Source organism: Rhineura floridana, chromosome 1 (genome assembly GCF_030035675.1).
Source record: "Rhineura floridana isolate rRhiFlo1 chromosome 1, rRhiFlo1.hap2, whole genome shotgun sequence".
NCBI classification, from domain to species: Eukaryota; Metazoa; Chordata; class Lepidosauria; order Squamata; family Rhineuridae; genus Rhineura; species Rhineura floridana.
The window spans coordinates 180,447,930-180,464,738 of NC_084480.1; the positions used below are offsets into that span (position 1 = coordinate 180,447,930).

General features: G+C 45.9%; 1 protein-coding gene across 2 annotated transcripts in view; it reads right to left on the reverse strand.

Moving 5' to 3' along the window:
• Nucleotides 1-255: 255 nt before the first annotated feature.
• The window catches only part of ICE1 (interactor of little elongation complex ELL subunit 1), a 51,610-nt gene continuing 35,056 nt past the window's right edge, over nt 256-16,809 (reverse strand). For both annotated transcript variants that reach the window (XM_061588425.1, XM_061588433.1), the window contains 6 exons: nt 14,477-14,645; nt 12,258-12,418; nt 11,611-11,801; nt 2,974-3,080; nt 1,725-1,823; nt 256-1,442 (listed from right to left, as the gene is read on the reverse strand). In XM_061588425.1, coding sequence (XP_061444409.1) covers nt 1,240-1,442; nt 1,725-1,823; nt 2,974-3,080; nt 11,611-11,801; nt 12,258-12,418; nt 14,477-14,645 — 930 coding nt within the window. In that variant the 3' untranslated portion in view covers nt 256-1,239. The remainder of the gene's footprint in view (nt 1,443-1,724; nt 1,824-2,973; nt 3,081-11,610; nt 11,802-12,257; nt 12,419-14,476; nt 14,646-16,809) is intronic.

Genomic DNA, 16,809 nt, shown 5'->3' on the forward strand with positions numbered 1-16,809 from the left:
CTGAAATCCTTATCAAAATCAACCAATTTTGGGACAAAATTTAAAAACAATGAATATATGTATGTTCAGTATACACGGGAGTGGAGAAGGACGTTTGATCCCCCCAACAAACAAACAGTCTGGAGGATCCTTTATATTTTGACAATTATTATTAACTTGTGAAATACGCATCTATAAAATGCACAAACAATATTAGAAAAAACATTTATACAGACATGTAAAAAAATCTGAAAACAAGTGAAGCTACATTAGATGTCTAAACGATGCGAGGCTTTTTATTAAAAACTTGTTTCTATATACATGTAGTAAAATTCCCAAAGTGGAACAACATGAAATGTGAAACACATTATATGAATATACCATATATACACATTCTCACAGAGAAAGCATCTCAGTCTTCTATATACTGTAGATATCGTGTGCAGAAATCAAACCACGCTTTTTTAAAAAACAATTAAAATCAAAAGGACTAGTAACATGAATAAGGGACATGATTTGGTCCAAAATCTTTTGTATTTTCCTTTTGAGATAGATCACCAATGTTAGGGAGGAGACAAATCAGTTTTTAAGAGAGGTGGAAAGTGGCCTTGGAGAGGCATCACTTCTCAGGATGTGCATTTGTTTTCTTTTGCTCCACTATCATCTCCTGTCCAAAAGATTTGCTGGATTTTGAAACACCACAAATGTACATCATCAACTCAGAGAGGCAGAAATGGGATGCATATACACATCATGAGAAGCAATCCTTCTCTAAAAATGCTTTCAAGTTTTATGAAGCTAGTGTTTTAACACAGCCAAACAAAGAAGGAAACAAATTTGTTACAAAGTTTATGTTTCATCTGAATTCCCAGCAAAAGGTGTTCGGAGAGCATTTGGCATAACTAAAAAGAGCCTTAAGTAGACTCAGGAGTCTCAGCTTCACATCCTGGAAGACCAGTTTACAAGAGAACACTTCTATTTGCATAGATAAACACTTTTTTCTCATTTAAACAGCTAGTACTCACATCAGTAAGACAATGTATTTTTGTTTACTTGCATCATATATGTCAATGCTCAATTGCTTATTGATTCTACTGCAACACAAAGTACTTCAGGCTCCACTGAACAATGATGTCTTCATAACATCTCTACAAGAGTCGAATGTTGCCTGGCTCTTCTGATTTGAAAACGTTTCTTTTTGATGGCAGTGCAACATTTTCCTCTATGGAAAGAAAACACACACAAAACATTCCAGGAACTTTATGCTGATAAGGAGCCTTTGGTTCTCCCAACACACTTTAGTAGACTGGTGACTTCTGCTATGCCGCTTGTGGCAGCAGGAGGAAGGCTGTTTGTATTTACTGCTTCCCACGTTCTGATGGCCTCCAGTACTCTAGGTGGATTGCTAGGACCCAAGTCACAGAGTGCATATGCTGCTGCCAATTGGACACCCCAGGCTACATCTGCAAAGATTGGAAAGATAACAATCAATTAGGGTCTGCACTAAAAGCCATTCAGGATCATTAAGGAAACAGGGTCAGTTAAGTGCAATACTCTCTTCTGATATCCTGGTCCCTAAACACTGAGTTCTTCAGATCAAACTCGCCTTTCCCCTCACACAGAAGCTGAGCTTCACTGCCTCAACAGAATGTTCAGGAACATTCTTGAGCACTTCTTCAGTACAAGGCAATGGCTGCCAGATACTTCAGCATCTTTACTACATTACAATACAAAGCAGAGGTTACCTTTTTCTTTGGCATGCTGGAGAAAGATCCCAATAACAGAACTGATATTTTCTACAGCAAAAAAAAATCCTTCTCTCAGTCCTATTTGGCCTAGACGACCTGGGAAGAATCAACAGAATGAGGTAATTGTTTATTTTATTTATTTATTAAATTTACATCCTGCCCTTCCTCCGAGTAGGAGCCCAGGGTGGCAAACAAAAGCACTAAAAACACTCTAAAACGTCATAAAAACAGACTTTGAAGTATATTAAAATAAAACATCTTTAAAAACATATTAAAACAAAACATATTAAAAAATACATTTTTAAACAGCTTTAAAAACATCTTAAAAAGCAATTCCAGCACAAATGCAGACTGAGATAAAGTCTCTACTTAAAAGGCTTGTTGAAAGAGGCTTAGTTCTCACAGAGATGTCTTTTCTTTCTTTATTATTATTACGGTCAAAGACCCACAAATATAAAATTTAAACAGTAGTACTACAAAGGTAAAAACAGTACATATTAATACAAATAAGATCTTAAAAGATTTTTAGAGCGGGGAATACAGAGATGTTAAACACTGGGCTGTACTACTTCAGATTGAAGGTGGTGGTAGCCGGCGTACATAACTGGGTGTTCTTTCATACAAAAAAGAAACAGAAAGAAGCTAGGTTAGAACTCTTTTCTCTCTCCCCCCCCCCAACTGTTGCATGGAGAAACTTTACATGAACTTGGGAACTTCTTGCTTACCCTGGTAAAAGAAGCTAAGATTACCAGACACTTTATAAGCAAGGGACTTGCATCATATGGGGGAAATGGATAAGAGTCAGATTGTGGCTATACTCCTTGGTTCCAATAAGGCAGTGAGGATTTGAGAGTCATGTGATGAACAGCTAATAAGACAGTGGTAGGAAGACAAAGAAGGAAGAACAAAGATCTCCAAAACTACATCTGTACTCTGCTCTCTGACTCCAAGGATAACACTGTCTTGTCATTACAGCCAGGAAAAAAAAAATGAATACAGGATGCTGTATGACCTTTAGGCTTTTTTGGAGAGGGGGTAGATCTCAACAACCCTATCCTATTAGAGAGGGGAGCCAAAATATAAAAGCCAGTGTCACCTCAGATTAATATCTCCTTTGGTTTATGCTCACAGACGTGGACTAGCAAGGTTATCATCTTCCTAATAGACAAATGAAAAGAGGATTCCAAAGGCCCTGGTACCTGTAGAGAAGGTTCTTCAGCACTAGAACTCAACTCAATATACTCACCAATCAGCCTGAGCACTGTTGCTACAATTATATCAGAAGGGGAAGAAACATTTCCATTGCCCTTTCTGTTCTTTACCCATTTATCCATGATAGGCCAGAGTTCTTTACTGTGGAAGAAAGTAGACAATGAGTAATATGTACAGAATGTCTCCCTTCTTGCCCTTTGAAACCAGCATGGCCGATCACACCTACATTCTTACTCTTTCTGAAGAGGAAAAAAACAAAAATATACTAAGCTATAGTAATTACAGAATAACATGGCTGGCTTAGTGCAGCGCTTCCTTGACCACCTTAGCCTATCCACGCTGAAGGGAGAATGGTCCATTGGACTCACCTGAAGGGTGATTTTCACAGGTACGCCTGCCATCACTCTGGGCTATCACTGCCATCTAGCGTCCGAGGGAAGAATGCACTGTAGATAAAACCTGGGCGTCCAGCCCCTCCTACTCCAGTTTCATTCGAACGAATCCGAAGTGGCGTATCTGAGAGGAACGGAAAGGCCCATAGGCCCAGGAGCAAGGAAAATGGAAGCAACCAGCTTGACAACAACATATAACCAAATGCATTAGAATGGAAATCTAGAGATTTGAACTTAACCCAACAGTGCAGCATAAACTACCTACGAGCAGGGTATAAGGTGAAGCATAACAGCCAGAACTCCTCCAACAGGTAGGGCCGTGATGGCAGGCGTACCTGTGAAAATCACCCTTCAGGTGAGTCCAATAGACCATTCTCCACAGGTAGCCCGCCATCACTCTGGGATGTACCAAAGCAGCCCCTCATAGGGAGGGACCACCAAGGAACTATTTATCATGAAGGACATGTTGCAAGACACGCCTCCCGAAAGCAGCGTCAGAGGAAGTGTACCGGTCAATCTTATAATGTTTCACAAAGGAGTTCGGCATAGACCAAACCGCAGCCTGACAGATATCTGCAATGGGCGCATTGGTTGAGAAGGCGGCCGAAGTGGCTGCTGATCTAGTGGAATAGGCCGTGATATTAGTTGGCACAGGAAGATTCATGGACTCATATGCCAGAGTGATGCAGGCCCGCAACCAGCGGGACAAAGTGGACCGGGACACCTTTTTTCCCAAGGTTCTAGGGTGAAAGGATACAAATAGTGCCTCAGAGAGCCTGATATCTTGGGTGCATGAGAGGTAGATCTTGAGGGCTCTGCGAACATCCAGGGAATGCCAGGACTTCTCTAATGGGTGGACTGGCCTGGGACAGAAGGACAGGAGAACAATGTCCTGGTTACAGTGGAACGCTGAAGAAACTTTAGGACAGAATGATGGATCTGGCCGTAACACTACAGAGTCCTTATGAAAGATGCAGAGATGGCGTGCCGAAGACAACGCTCCTAGCTCTGAGACTCTTCTTGCCAATGTAATAGCGACCAGGAACAGAACCTTAAAAGACAACAGCCGGAGAGAGACAGACGCGAGGGGTTCGAATGGGCGGTGCTGTAGGGCTTGCAGGACCTTTGAGAGGCTCCATGATGGGAAGTAGTGGCGCACGGGTGGAGACGTGAGGCCCCTTTCAGGAAGCGTTTGACGAGGGGGTGGGAACCCACAGGGATGGTCGAGGAAGAGGCAGACAGGATAGATGAAATAGTGGCGGCATGACGGCGTAGAGTGTTCGGCTTCAGACCCCTTCTGAGCCCTCTATAGAGAAACTGTAATACCTGCTGCACAGTGACCTGAGAGGGAGGGTGCCCTTGGAGGTGCACCAGGTGGAAAACGCCCGCCAAGTGCTCTAGTATATACGCGCTGTTGATGGTCTTCATGAAGCCAAAATGGTATCCACAACTCCTGGGGGTAAGCCCACAGCACTCAAATGCCTCCGCTCAAACGCCAGGCTGTCAGACTCAGCCAGGCTGGGTCCGGGTGCCAGATCGGTCCCTGAGAGAGCAGGTCCGGCCTGACCGGTAGTGTCCAGGGGTCCATGACTGACAGTGCAAGGAGGTCTGAGAACCACGGTCGACGCGGCCAATGTGGGGCTATCAGGAGTAGTTGGGCCCTCTCGTGCTGTAGTTTCTTCAATGCCTTGCCTAGGAGGGATATCGGTGGGAAGGCATACAGGAGACTCTCTGGCCAAGGTGCTGTCAAGGCATCCACTGCTTCCGCGGACGGGTCCAGGTACCTTGAGAAGTAACGGGGCAGCTGGTGGTTGTGGCTCGAGGCGAATAGATCCACCGAGAGGGTGCTGAAGTGTTGCTGCAGCATATCAAGCACCGTTGAATGGAGCTTCCATTCTCCTGGGGAAACATTCTGCCTGCTGAGCCAATCGGCGGTCACGTTCAGCACCCCACTGAGATGTTCTGCCCGTAATGACAATAGGTGGCTTTTGGCCCAGTTGAAGATCAGGGTCGCCTCTGCCCGAAGAGCTCGGGACCTGGTGCCCCCTTGCCTGTTCAAATGTGATTTGACGCAGGTGTTGTCTGTGCGAATTAGTACGTGCTGAAGGGAGAATAGCGGCTGGAAGTGTCAGGGGGTCAGATGGACAGCTCTGAGTTCCAGCCAATTCACAGAATGATGTTGCTCCACTCTGGACCATGTGCCCTGGGCAAAGCTGGAATTGCAGTGTGCCCCCCATCCAGTCAGGCTGGCATCCGTGGTGATAGTGATCCTGTTTGGTTCCCGAAAGGGAGTGCCCCTGCTGAGATGTGACTGCAGTGTCCACAAGCAAAATGACGCTCTGAGCGATGGCTTCAGACGGATCACGCGATGTGAGGAGATGGCAATGTCGGCCTGAAAGGGTAGCAAGGCCCACTGGAGAGGCCGAGTGTGATGTCGGGCCCACGGGACAATGTGAATAGCGGAGACCAACGTTCCGAGGACCTTTGCCAGGAACATGACGTCCGCCTTTGAACATCGAACCAATGATGTTGCCATGCTTCGGATGGTGGAGATGCGCTCTGGGGACAGAAACACCATGACCTGGGACATGTCCAGTACTGCTCCCAGATGCTGGAGCCGCTGAGTTGGCTTGAGATGGCTCTTCTCGGTGTTGACTAGCCAGCCGTGGGACCTGAGAGCCTTGAGTGTAGCAGAGTTGTCTGTCAGCTTGGTCCTTGGAACTCGCCCGAAGGAGAAGGTTGTCGAGATAAGGGTAAATATGGACCCCCTGAAGTCGGAGTGTGACCACCAGGGTGGCCATTACCTTGGTAAACACTCTTGGGGCTGACGCAAGGCCGAATGGCATGGCCCGGTACTGAAAATGGTCTTGGCCCAGCGTGAATCTTAAAAATCGCCTGTGGGTGGGACAGATTGGAATGTGGAGGTAAGCGTCTTTGAGGTCTATAGATGCTAAAAAATCTCCCTGTTGCAGTGCTTCCACAATGGATGCCAGTGACTCCATTTTGAACCTGCGATGCTTGACAAAGCGGTTTACGAATTTGAGGTCCATAACTGCCCTCCATGACGAATCTCGCTTCAGGACCGCAAACAGGAGGGAGTAGATGCCCTGTGACCTTTCCGCTAGTGGTACGGGTTCTATTGCCGCTATGTTGAGTAGATGGTGTAGGGCATCCTGCATGACCCTCCTGCGTGAATTGGAGACTGGTGATGGGCGGTATCTGTCCGGGGGTGGCAGCCAAAACTCTATGTTGTATCTGCATAGGAAGATGCTTCTGATCCAGGGGACCCTTGACAGAGGAAGCCAGGCACTGGTGAAGAGAGACAGCTGGCCCCCGATAGGAATGGCATCAGAACTGCTTGCGCTGCCGAGTTCCTCTGCTGTACGAAGAAGGGGCTTGTCGGCCTTGATACTGGAATCTGCCCTGGTAGCGCTGTCTGGGCCAGGATGGCCTGGATGATCAGAACTCGGGGACTTGTGTATCTCGGCCTCGCCTCCCAGGCTGTGCCCCCCGAAAGGGCTGGAAGGGGCGATATGGGGCAAACCGGTGAAACTGTCTGCGGTCATCCCTCTTGGCCGTGGCTAGGTAGGCTTTCGATTGTCCTTGGGGTCAACCAGGACCGCTTTAAGGGCGTCTTCCCCGAAGAGCAGTGACCCCGAGTAGGGAGCCATGGACAAATTGGTTAGGGCCATAGAATCGGCATCCCAGTGTCGTAGCCATAAGGTCCTTCGAGCTACTACTTCGGCGGCCAGGGCCCTTGCTCCTTGGTGGGTGGCGTCCAAGGTGGCATCTGCCACGAATGCGGCCGCCTTATGTAGCTTGACTAGCCCCTTTCTTAGTGTGGCTGGATCTGGGTTGGGATCATCCAATAGGTCATCAAGCCACATCATGGAGCCCCTGGAGAAAATTGAGGCAGCAGCCAAGGCCCGGATGGAGAAGGTGGATGCCTCATGGTTCTTGCAGAGCGCGAAGTCAAGCCGCTTTTCAGAGGGGTCGAGTTGTGAATTTCCTTCTTTCGGAATGAGGGACCTAGAAATCAAGTCCGAAATTGGCTGGTTGACGCCAGGGACATTCAGGAAGGACATAAAGTCCGGGGCCAAAGAATAAAGTTTGTTGGCCAATGATGAAAAGCGACGTGGATGTAGAGGACGGGCCCATTCCTCTCTGGCCAGCTTACTGATGGGATCTGGTACTGGAATTGAATGGTCCGCTGACCGGGGTGATTTGAGGACCCTGGCACCTTTCACAGGAGGAGTCGCCTGCTGTATTTGTGCAGGTTGGATGCCCAGGGTGTCCAACACTCTACGGCAGAGGGGGAGGTAATCGGCCGAATCGAAGAGGCGGTAGGATGAATCCTCATCCAGATCAGATTCTTCACTCCATTCGTCAAGGACTGGGTGCATGAGGGATACGATGTCGTCCATCCCTGAGGGCTCACTACCAAGGCTGCCTCTGGAGATATCAAACGGGTTAGGAGAAGAATGAGGGATGTCAACCCGACCACCATGCTGTCGAATCGAGGTAGACTGCCGCGGGGATGGAAGTTGAAGCGAGAGGCATGCCTGAGACTGAGGCTGAGCTTGGGAGAGAAATCCGAGTACCTCTCGCAGCTGTGACAAAAATTCTGGTGTCACCTGTAGTCCTGATGGCGGTTCAGGAGGTACAGGGGGCTCCTGTGGGGGCAGATGTGGTTGCACCGGAGGAGGCAGCGTGGCAGAGGGAGGATCCGAGTATCGAGGTGTCTGACTGGGAAAACCTTCAAACTCGTCCTCTGAGGACCCAGCAGGGGATTGGAAGAGAGCAGGTAATGCTTGACGGGCAGGCTCTTCTAAGGTCGGGGCTGAAACATACCGGGCCCGCTTGGAGGCACTGTGGGCAGACAGTCTCGTCTTGGCGAGAGCTTTGGCATGCTTATGCTTAGGGGCCTTATGTTGCCCTGGAGCTTTGCACTGCTGACTTGCTCCTGAGGTTTGCGCTGCCTCTGGTTGCTGGTCTGCCATGTCAGGGTCTGGATACACCCACACAATGGGGAAGGTGTGGTATCAGCCCTGTGAGTGAACAAGGAGCGTCGTGCAGGCTAGGTGGCCAAGCAAGAGAAGGTTAGGTTCGCTATGGCCCAGGAAAAAATGTGTGGGCACGCCCACAGAAGAAATTGCCCACAGGATTAATGATTAGTGATGCAATATGAGCCACAAGCTAAGTACACGCACACAATGGGGAAGGTGCGCGACCGCTATAGTACACTGCTGAGCGCCAGGCAAAGAAGCTTTCTATGTCTTATTTTTATTTTTATATTTACACAATGTGGCTCAAAGCTGAATACACGCACTCAATGGGGAAGGTGCGGTACCGCTAATATGCACTGAGGAGGAAATATTGCATCAATGTGGCCTATGCACAAGGCCCAATACCAGCACACAATGGGGAAGGTGCGGTATCGAGGGGTGCTCAAGTCTTACAATTCTAACAGGCAGCCTGTTCAGTCAGCATAAGAAAAACCTTCATAAAGGGAAAAAAGGCAGCAGTGAGTCAGAGTAGAAAATGACTCAAAAATCAGGCAGCAGCTAAAATGACGGCCGGCAAAAGAAAAGCTTCAAAGAGGACGCCCGCAGTTCCAAAGGGAAGGACAAAAGTGAGAGCTGCCGCCGTTAGGAGAGACGCTCCGTGAGCCGAAAACCACAGGGGGGAGAAAAAGATTGCAGGAGCGATCTGGCGGGGGGGGGTCCTACTTGCCACCCCCCTCCGAGTCGGAACCAAGCGCCGCCAAGGCCAACCGCTCCCCAAACAGAGGGCCGCAGCCGCAGGCTCCCGGCTGCAAACGGCAGGCCACCGCCGAAGCCGCGGGGAAACGAGGCAAGGCCACGGAGAAAGTAAGGTCGGGGGAGGAGAGGCAGCAGCCTCTACCCAAGCAAGGGGAAAAAACAAGCAAGCAGGGAAAAAAGAAAAAACGGGGGCAAGAACAAACAAACAATCCCCCACTCCAAAAACTGAGGGGGGGGGAGGGAGTCGCAGCCACAGACTCCTAGCAATGGAAGAGCAGCAGCCGCCACTCAACCAAAAAGGAAAACAAACTATCTAAGAAGGCAAAAGAAGAAGAGAGAGAACTTATCCACGCTCTGTAGGTATTCAAACGTCTCGGATGAGGCAAGAATGAAAACTGGAGTGGGAGGGGCTGGACGCCCAGGTTTTATCTACAGTGCATTCTTGCCTCGGACGCTAGATGGTAGTGATAGCCCAGAGTGATGGCAGGCTACCTGTGGAAAATGAGCAAGGTCACACACCTCTGACCATGTCATGTTTTGCCATCAGTACGTTAGGAACAGCCACTGGGGAGCTCAGAGGGTCAATCTTGCTCTTGAGCACTTTCCATTTAGCCAGCCTAGCTCCTCATTCCAAGAACAACTCCCTCGCCTGCCCATTTCTGGACACATCTCATCTGTTCCCTGACACATGAAGCCAAGGCACAGAAAAGCAAAGGCCTCTTTATCCCCATGCTCCCCAGTGTAAAGAGCTCACCCTCAACATGTACCACAGTCATTTTTGCTCATGTGCAAGCCATAACTCTGGCAAATTGAGTGAGCAATTTGAGGTGCATAATGGGGAGAACTGATAATTCCCCTAATGCTGTTCACACTGGGTAAAGGGGGTTGAATAACCCTCTGTTGGTGCCCTGGAGTGAATGCCTGAGGTGTACAATAAAGGAAGGGGGTCTGCCAAAACTTGCTTTGTTCTTTATGGTGGTGAAGGGGTGGACCAGGATTTAAAGGGCCCCATGCCCATTTCTTAACTAAAGGAATGAGTAGGCAAAGCTGGTTCCTTCAGTCCTTGCTTAATTCAAAACGTGGCCCCTTGTGAAGAATTAATTGCTAACCAGAGCCCCAGCCGATTAAAAACAACAACAAAGTCAGCTACTTTAAAAATCTGATGAAGGATGAATATTCTTAACATTCATTTGGGAAGGAAAGGCGGCAAGGACTACCCAAACTAATGTTTTAGTCACCGCATCGTCATAATTTTGATTTACTTCTCTAACTCCAAAAAAAACCATTTAAGCTCTTGCTGGTATAGATGGCATGAAAAATTGAAAGTGTAGGGCTGAGGCTCTTTGCCCTAGGAAGGGCTAGAGAGAGATTATAATGGGCACTAGGTGAGGATTCCTCATGCCTTAAAAGGCCAAGCATATTGCCAGATTCAAAGCAAGTTGTAGCCCTGCTATGCCAAGTGCATAGGTGCTCTAGAATGAAACAGTTTCTGAAATTAATGATGCAGTATGTAGAATCCTTATAAATACTCTTTTTTTTGTGCATGTATATGAAGTAGGGTTGCCAGGTCCATGGCCTGAGACTGATCCTGTATCTTTAGGAGAAGAAGAAGGTCAGCTAAGTGCAGGTGTTCTTGCAACACTGTAATGGGAAAAACCACAAGGTGGAATTCTCCCTCCCCCCTCCACAACTTTTAAAGATACAGAAGACCTCTTGGAGGCTGGGCCTGGCAACCAAGAGGTCTTCTGTATCTTTAAAAGTTATGGAGGGGAGAGGGAGAATTCCACCTTGTGGTTTTTCCCATTACAGAGTTGCAAGAACACCTGCACTTGGCTGACTTTCTCTTCTCCTAAAGATACAGGATCAGTCTCAGGCCAAGAACCTGGCAACCCTAATATGAATATTTTCCCACATTAGTGCCTGAAATAATCCACGGACACCGCTTGGCCATTGGTAACTAGCAAACTGGCTACCAAATGTGGAAAATTGTATGGCAATGCGGCCATAAAGATAACCTGTATTTGAGTGAATGGACAAGTGGGGGCCAACTTCCTTACTCTCAGCTGGCTTTACCCTCCCTTCCCTTCCCCCCTTTTCCCCTTAGCAGACATCTATTGTGCCTTCAGGAATTGCATATTATGCAGATTTTTGAAGGCTACAATGTTGTGAAAGCAACAGCATGGCCCAGTCTGCCATTTAAAATGTAACATTTTCAAACATGGGGCAGGGGACGATCAAAGTATTGATCTGCTCATTTCACAATTGCCCTTATCTAGTCACTAAGGGCACATTCCTCCTATTGCTTCTGTTGCTAGAATATGGAACATTTGTCCTCAATAGGAAAAGTCACATATACTTCAAGCACAGTTTATTACCTCTCCACCCCGTCACAAAGGGACTCCTCCTGCCCACACCAGAGAAATAGTCCCCTTCAGACAGGAACATAATTATTGACGCTGCCATTAAGACTGGGTGCTGAACAGACTAAAGTACACTAATGTAAAAAACTCATAATACCTTATGATATTGTCATGGGTCCAGCGCCACTTTTGATGTGAACACAGCAGATCAATTGCAAACACATATTCCCACGTACTCTCTTTCAGGTCTTCTCCATATTGTTCACTCAGGTGAAATTCCACTTGTGGACACAGCTGTATTGCTAAAAGCAGGCTAGAGACCATCATGCCAATATCTGCTGGTGGATTCTAGACAATAAATAGACAAACAAAAGAATGCCGCTTTAGTTTAAACCAGGGTTTTCACGCTTTTTAACACGGACCACCCCCGGGGCCCACTTGAGACAGCATAAAATTTCTGAGACCCACCAGTCACAAAACGATGGTGCAGGGCAGAGCCAGTCACAAAATGGAGGCAGAATTTTGTGGTTGGTTGTATGGACTATACGTAACAATAGCAGTGGAAATCCACCTAATTCACCTCATCCGAGTTTTGCCTCTGGATGTTATTGGAGCAGCATGGGAAGAAGCCAGTGGAAAGTGGTTCCTGGACTGCTGTGGCAATGAATGGATACTGGAAAATCCAATAAATATATAAAGTGGCTGTTTGTTACGCCTTGTGGAAGTTCATATTCTGCTCTTATATAATGTAAAGAGTTTAAAAAATCAATCTTATGCAAAAAGGACCATGTGGAATGCTCATACCTCCTCCAAATTCAGGTAAGTTCTCAGGCATTTCAGCACTTCCCCTCTTGCACGCTGTCTGGCTACTAACTGGATAGCTTTGTTGATCACACTTTCAGAGGAGAATATCTCAGGCCATGTGCTTCCAGTAAACAAAGTCAGCTTGTCAGATTTGGGAAAATCTGGAAGGGAGATTCAGATTAAAAAAAATGCAATTCCATTATGTAAAAACTCTTTTAAAACAGATGAAAATATATTACAAGTGGGACTTGAAACAAAATGTTGCAGGATATCTTCACAGTAATCCTGGCTGCTTCCAGTCACCCATGCCCCTTTCAAGGGATGCTATAAGCACTAAGCAGGCTGCTTTCCATTTTTCTTTTCCAATTTATGCTTAATACTTTGTGGCTCTTAGAGACCACCGAGCATGCTAAATCTCTTAATCACAACTTCATAATAGCCAAATTCATCTACTACTTCACAAAATTATGTCTTCAGATATTAGAAGTGTGGGTTTTCCTCAAGCAGCTGTACATTAAAATTTAGTACTAAGGATTTCAGCTGCAATCCTAACCCCTGGGCAGAAGTGGCAGGACTTGCTGGAGTTGCACAGCTAGTGCCGCATCCACAACCCTGTTGCTTTGTAAGTTTGTGTAACTGTGTCAGCTCCTATGCTGGTACTGTGAAGAAACCTAGACTGAGCCCACTGCCATCATGTGATGGCAGCAGGGGCCAGCTCAGGACTCAGTGGGTCACCTCACCTCAAAAAGGATACTGCGGAGTTGGAAAAGTTTCAGAAAAGGACACCTAAAATCATCAAGGGGATGGAGTGCACTGTGTTATACATTTCTCAACTTGTATATTTTGTTACCAGGCTTTCCGACAGGTTCCATAGAATCATTTCTATCTACTAGGTTAATTTCTTGTACCAAATTCTTTGCAAGTCACAGGCCCTGGAGGTTAAACTAGTAGGATGCAAGCTTTAATTGGGTTTAGTTGGTTCATCAGTGAGAACCCATTTTAATAAGCAGACTTAATTTTTAAGTTATCAAAACTAATTTATGTTTTGAAACTATTTTGTCTCTAGAAGAGAAAATTAGCACACAGGTCCTTCAACAGATCAAAATGGCACGCAAATGTATTTGAATTCAATCAATTGGATAAAGAGGGTTTATACATTTAGTCGGGAGAGGGGGACCACAATATTTTTATCCCCCCCCCCCCAAAAAAAAATCAAAATAGATTCCGGGACAGTTTCCGTGTGTGTAGCGCGCATGCACACACACACACAGTAAAATGAATCAAATAAATTTTAATTTTTGTTTACCTGGGCAATTGGGCAGCATCAATGATTGGATGCTTGTATTCAGATTAGGTTTTTAATATGACTACGTATTTTTACCATTGTATTTTTGTTCTGGTTGTGAATTACTTAAGTACGTAAGTACAGCTTGCTGGATCCAGCCAATGGCCCATCTAGTCCATCCTCCTGTTCTCAGAGTAGCCAATCAGTTGCCCATGGGAAACCCGCAAGCAGGACCTGAATGCAAAAACACTCTCCCCTCCAGCAGTTTCCAGCTTCAGGATTTTTTGTAGTGGGAAGAAGCATATCAGTTTAATAAACCTAACCTAACCCAATGCACAAGAACACATCGTAAGCCCTTCTCTTCCACCAGAAAGAGGTGAATCCCACTCTGATGTGAATTAGGCCCTCTGCATGAGGTCTGTCTAGCAGACGCCCAGTTCACACAGATATTCCATTTTTAAAAACTGGAGGCAGGAAATCACACAGACTAAGCCAGCCTTTCCCAACCAGTGGGCCACCAGATGATGTTGGACCACAATTCCCATCTTTCCTGACCATTTGCAATGCTAGCTGAGGCTGATGGGAGTTGTGGTCCAACAACATCTGGTGGCCCACTAGTTGGGAAAGGCTGGACTAAGCCTTTGCCCAATTGGTCATGCCTATGGAGGGTGAAGTTTGCAGTGGGCGCTTGCACCACTTCTTCACCATACTACTGCAGTGCTACTCTGATTCAAATGTATGAAGCAGGGCTGTGAATTACTTAATTGGCCAACAGCCCTAGTGAACAGACCCCTGCCTACAGGTAGGGGGCACATTCATTTAGGAATTGCTCCCCATGAAACATCCCAAAGTGATTAACATGTATGAGAAAGATTCAGTCAGAACACCATTCATATAATGCTTTTAACTGTAAAAAGATGAAGTCAAACCATACCTTCCTTAAGGAGACTGTAGCAAAACAGACGTGCTTTTTCAAGGTCTCCCAGCTGCCGGCATATGCCAACATACACCCTGCAGAGGGACTGAATATGATTGTGGCCCAAGGACATCTTCTGTTTCTTCAGTTTCTTCAGAATAGCCTGTAATGCTTTTTCGGCAAGGTACTGTAATAGGCAAAGTAAGGCAAAGTAGTATTTGCTGTTAAGGACATTTCAACATGAAAACTATAACTTATTATTAGAAGATCATATACTACTGTCCTTGGACAGAAATGATGACAGTCTTCAGAGCTGACCATTTATAAGACACAAGCATTAAACCGGGGGAAGAACAGATCTGTCCAAACAGATCTATAAAAAAATAGTACAATACTATATACTATTTTTACTATACAAAAATATAGTAAAACCTTTTAAAAAGTGCACTCAAGGCAGTTTTCAGATGAAACTAGTAAGTTACAAAGCTTAAATTTTTTTAAAACCCACTTACTAAACACAATAGCAAGAGCAAAGGATAAAATCCATATAAAGCATTAAATAGAAAGTGAACTTTTTTTATATATGACCCATCTAAAACTATACAGGGAAGAAGCCCAACAGGCCTCTCTAATCCCATAAGGAACGGCTTCACTGGCCCTGTCAGGACATTTGATGGCCTATGTCGGTAAATTTTTGATGCAATCTCTACTAGCATGTGAGTGAAGGAGGCTATGGGTGGGGACAATAGCACAGAGGAAGAGCATCTGCATTGCATGAAGGTACAAGGTACAATCTCCATCATCTCCAGTTATAAAGGATCTCTGCCAGAGAGCCACTGCTGGTCACAGTAGACAGACTAGGACTAGATGGCCCAATGCTATGATTCAGGGCAGGGTTACTTCAAATTGTGCACAACTGCAGCATTGCCACTTTTAAAAGTTTCTCTTTGACAGACTTGGAGTCCATGCAAGGTATTTTTGAAGGTCTTAATACCACTATAGGTTAGAAAATATACTAGGGGCTAAGTCATTTAGGGCTTTTAAAAGTGTAACTACTGTCATGAACTGAGCCCCAAAACTAGTTGGGAGCCAGCACAGTTGAACAATGGTTGGATAGATATGTTCCCTGCTCCTCCCTCCAAGCCAGACATTTGATCAAAAACCTCAAAACTTAGAAATCCTGGAAACAGATCATAGGACAATTTTTTCAGTGGAAGAGTCATCATGTGTTAAATCCTTTCCCACAATCTTCACATGGTGAAGTTCCTGTGAAACCATTCTTGAGTGGAAAGACCTCAAGCTCCCACATCCTGAAAGATGCAGTAACAGGGGAATCTTACCACCTGGGGAAACTTCCATGAGATTAATTTCAAGCCTGACCCTCAGTGACCATCCGAGAGAGACTGGGGAAACTGTTCAAAGAAGTGCCAAATGAGTACTGCTAGAAAATGTGATCACCCCATAAGCATATTTCCATTTAAAAATTTGGCATATAAGCTGGCTTTTAGTCAATGAAGTGGAACCACAAGCATGTGAGCACTGCACCAAATGAAGGAAACAGCCAGGCAAGTTTTAAGTGTTTCTGAAATGAGTCCATAGCATTGTAGATCCCAAATGTTTTTCATCTAAAACAGGGATGTAATCACACAAACCAAGCCTGGACAACTTGCCCCCCCCCAAAGCTAAAAGCAGCTCACTAGCCACATGCTGTGGCCTGCCAGGTGCTTTGGGGCACTCCTCTTTGTGCACTCCAAGGCAAGCAAGCTCCTGGGGATTGGTGGATTTACAGATCTGATGATCAGGTTAGCTATTTCCTTCCTCCCCCTGCAAGTAGGTCATTTCTGCACCACTTTATTGGAGACCTTATTGAACTCCAAATTGGTCTTCGATTTGTGAGTGGTCTTAGATCACAGAACAACCTGTTTTCAGAATTCTTTATAAACAGACTTCTAAACATAGCCTTAAACAAGTGAATCTCAGAACTATAGGGGGCTTTGGAAAGTTTTAGTAAGAGCCAGTGATCTTAAAGTAGATGTCAATTTTCTTCCTTCCAGTGTTGACTGAATGCCCCTTGCAAAAGACCCTTTCTGATGCACATTGGGTTTATAAGGGTGGCTACAGCCTCACTGATCCCATCATCCCAGAAGGAGATGTGGCTTTATTTTTATGGTGTTTAAGAGGAGGTAACAGATTTTATTCTATTATTCTTCCAATGCCAATTTTGAGATTAGTACCTCAAGTCCACAGATTCTCATATGCAGCTATCGGCTCAACAGACACAACTGTAAGCAAAGCCCTCTTTACTTGTTCACCTGTGGAAGAGTTGAGCTGGTGCTGGCATGGATGGTGGT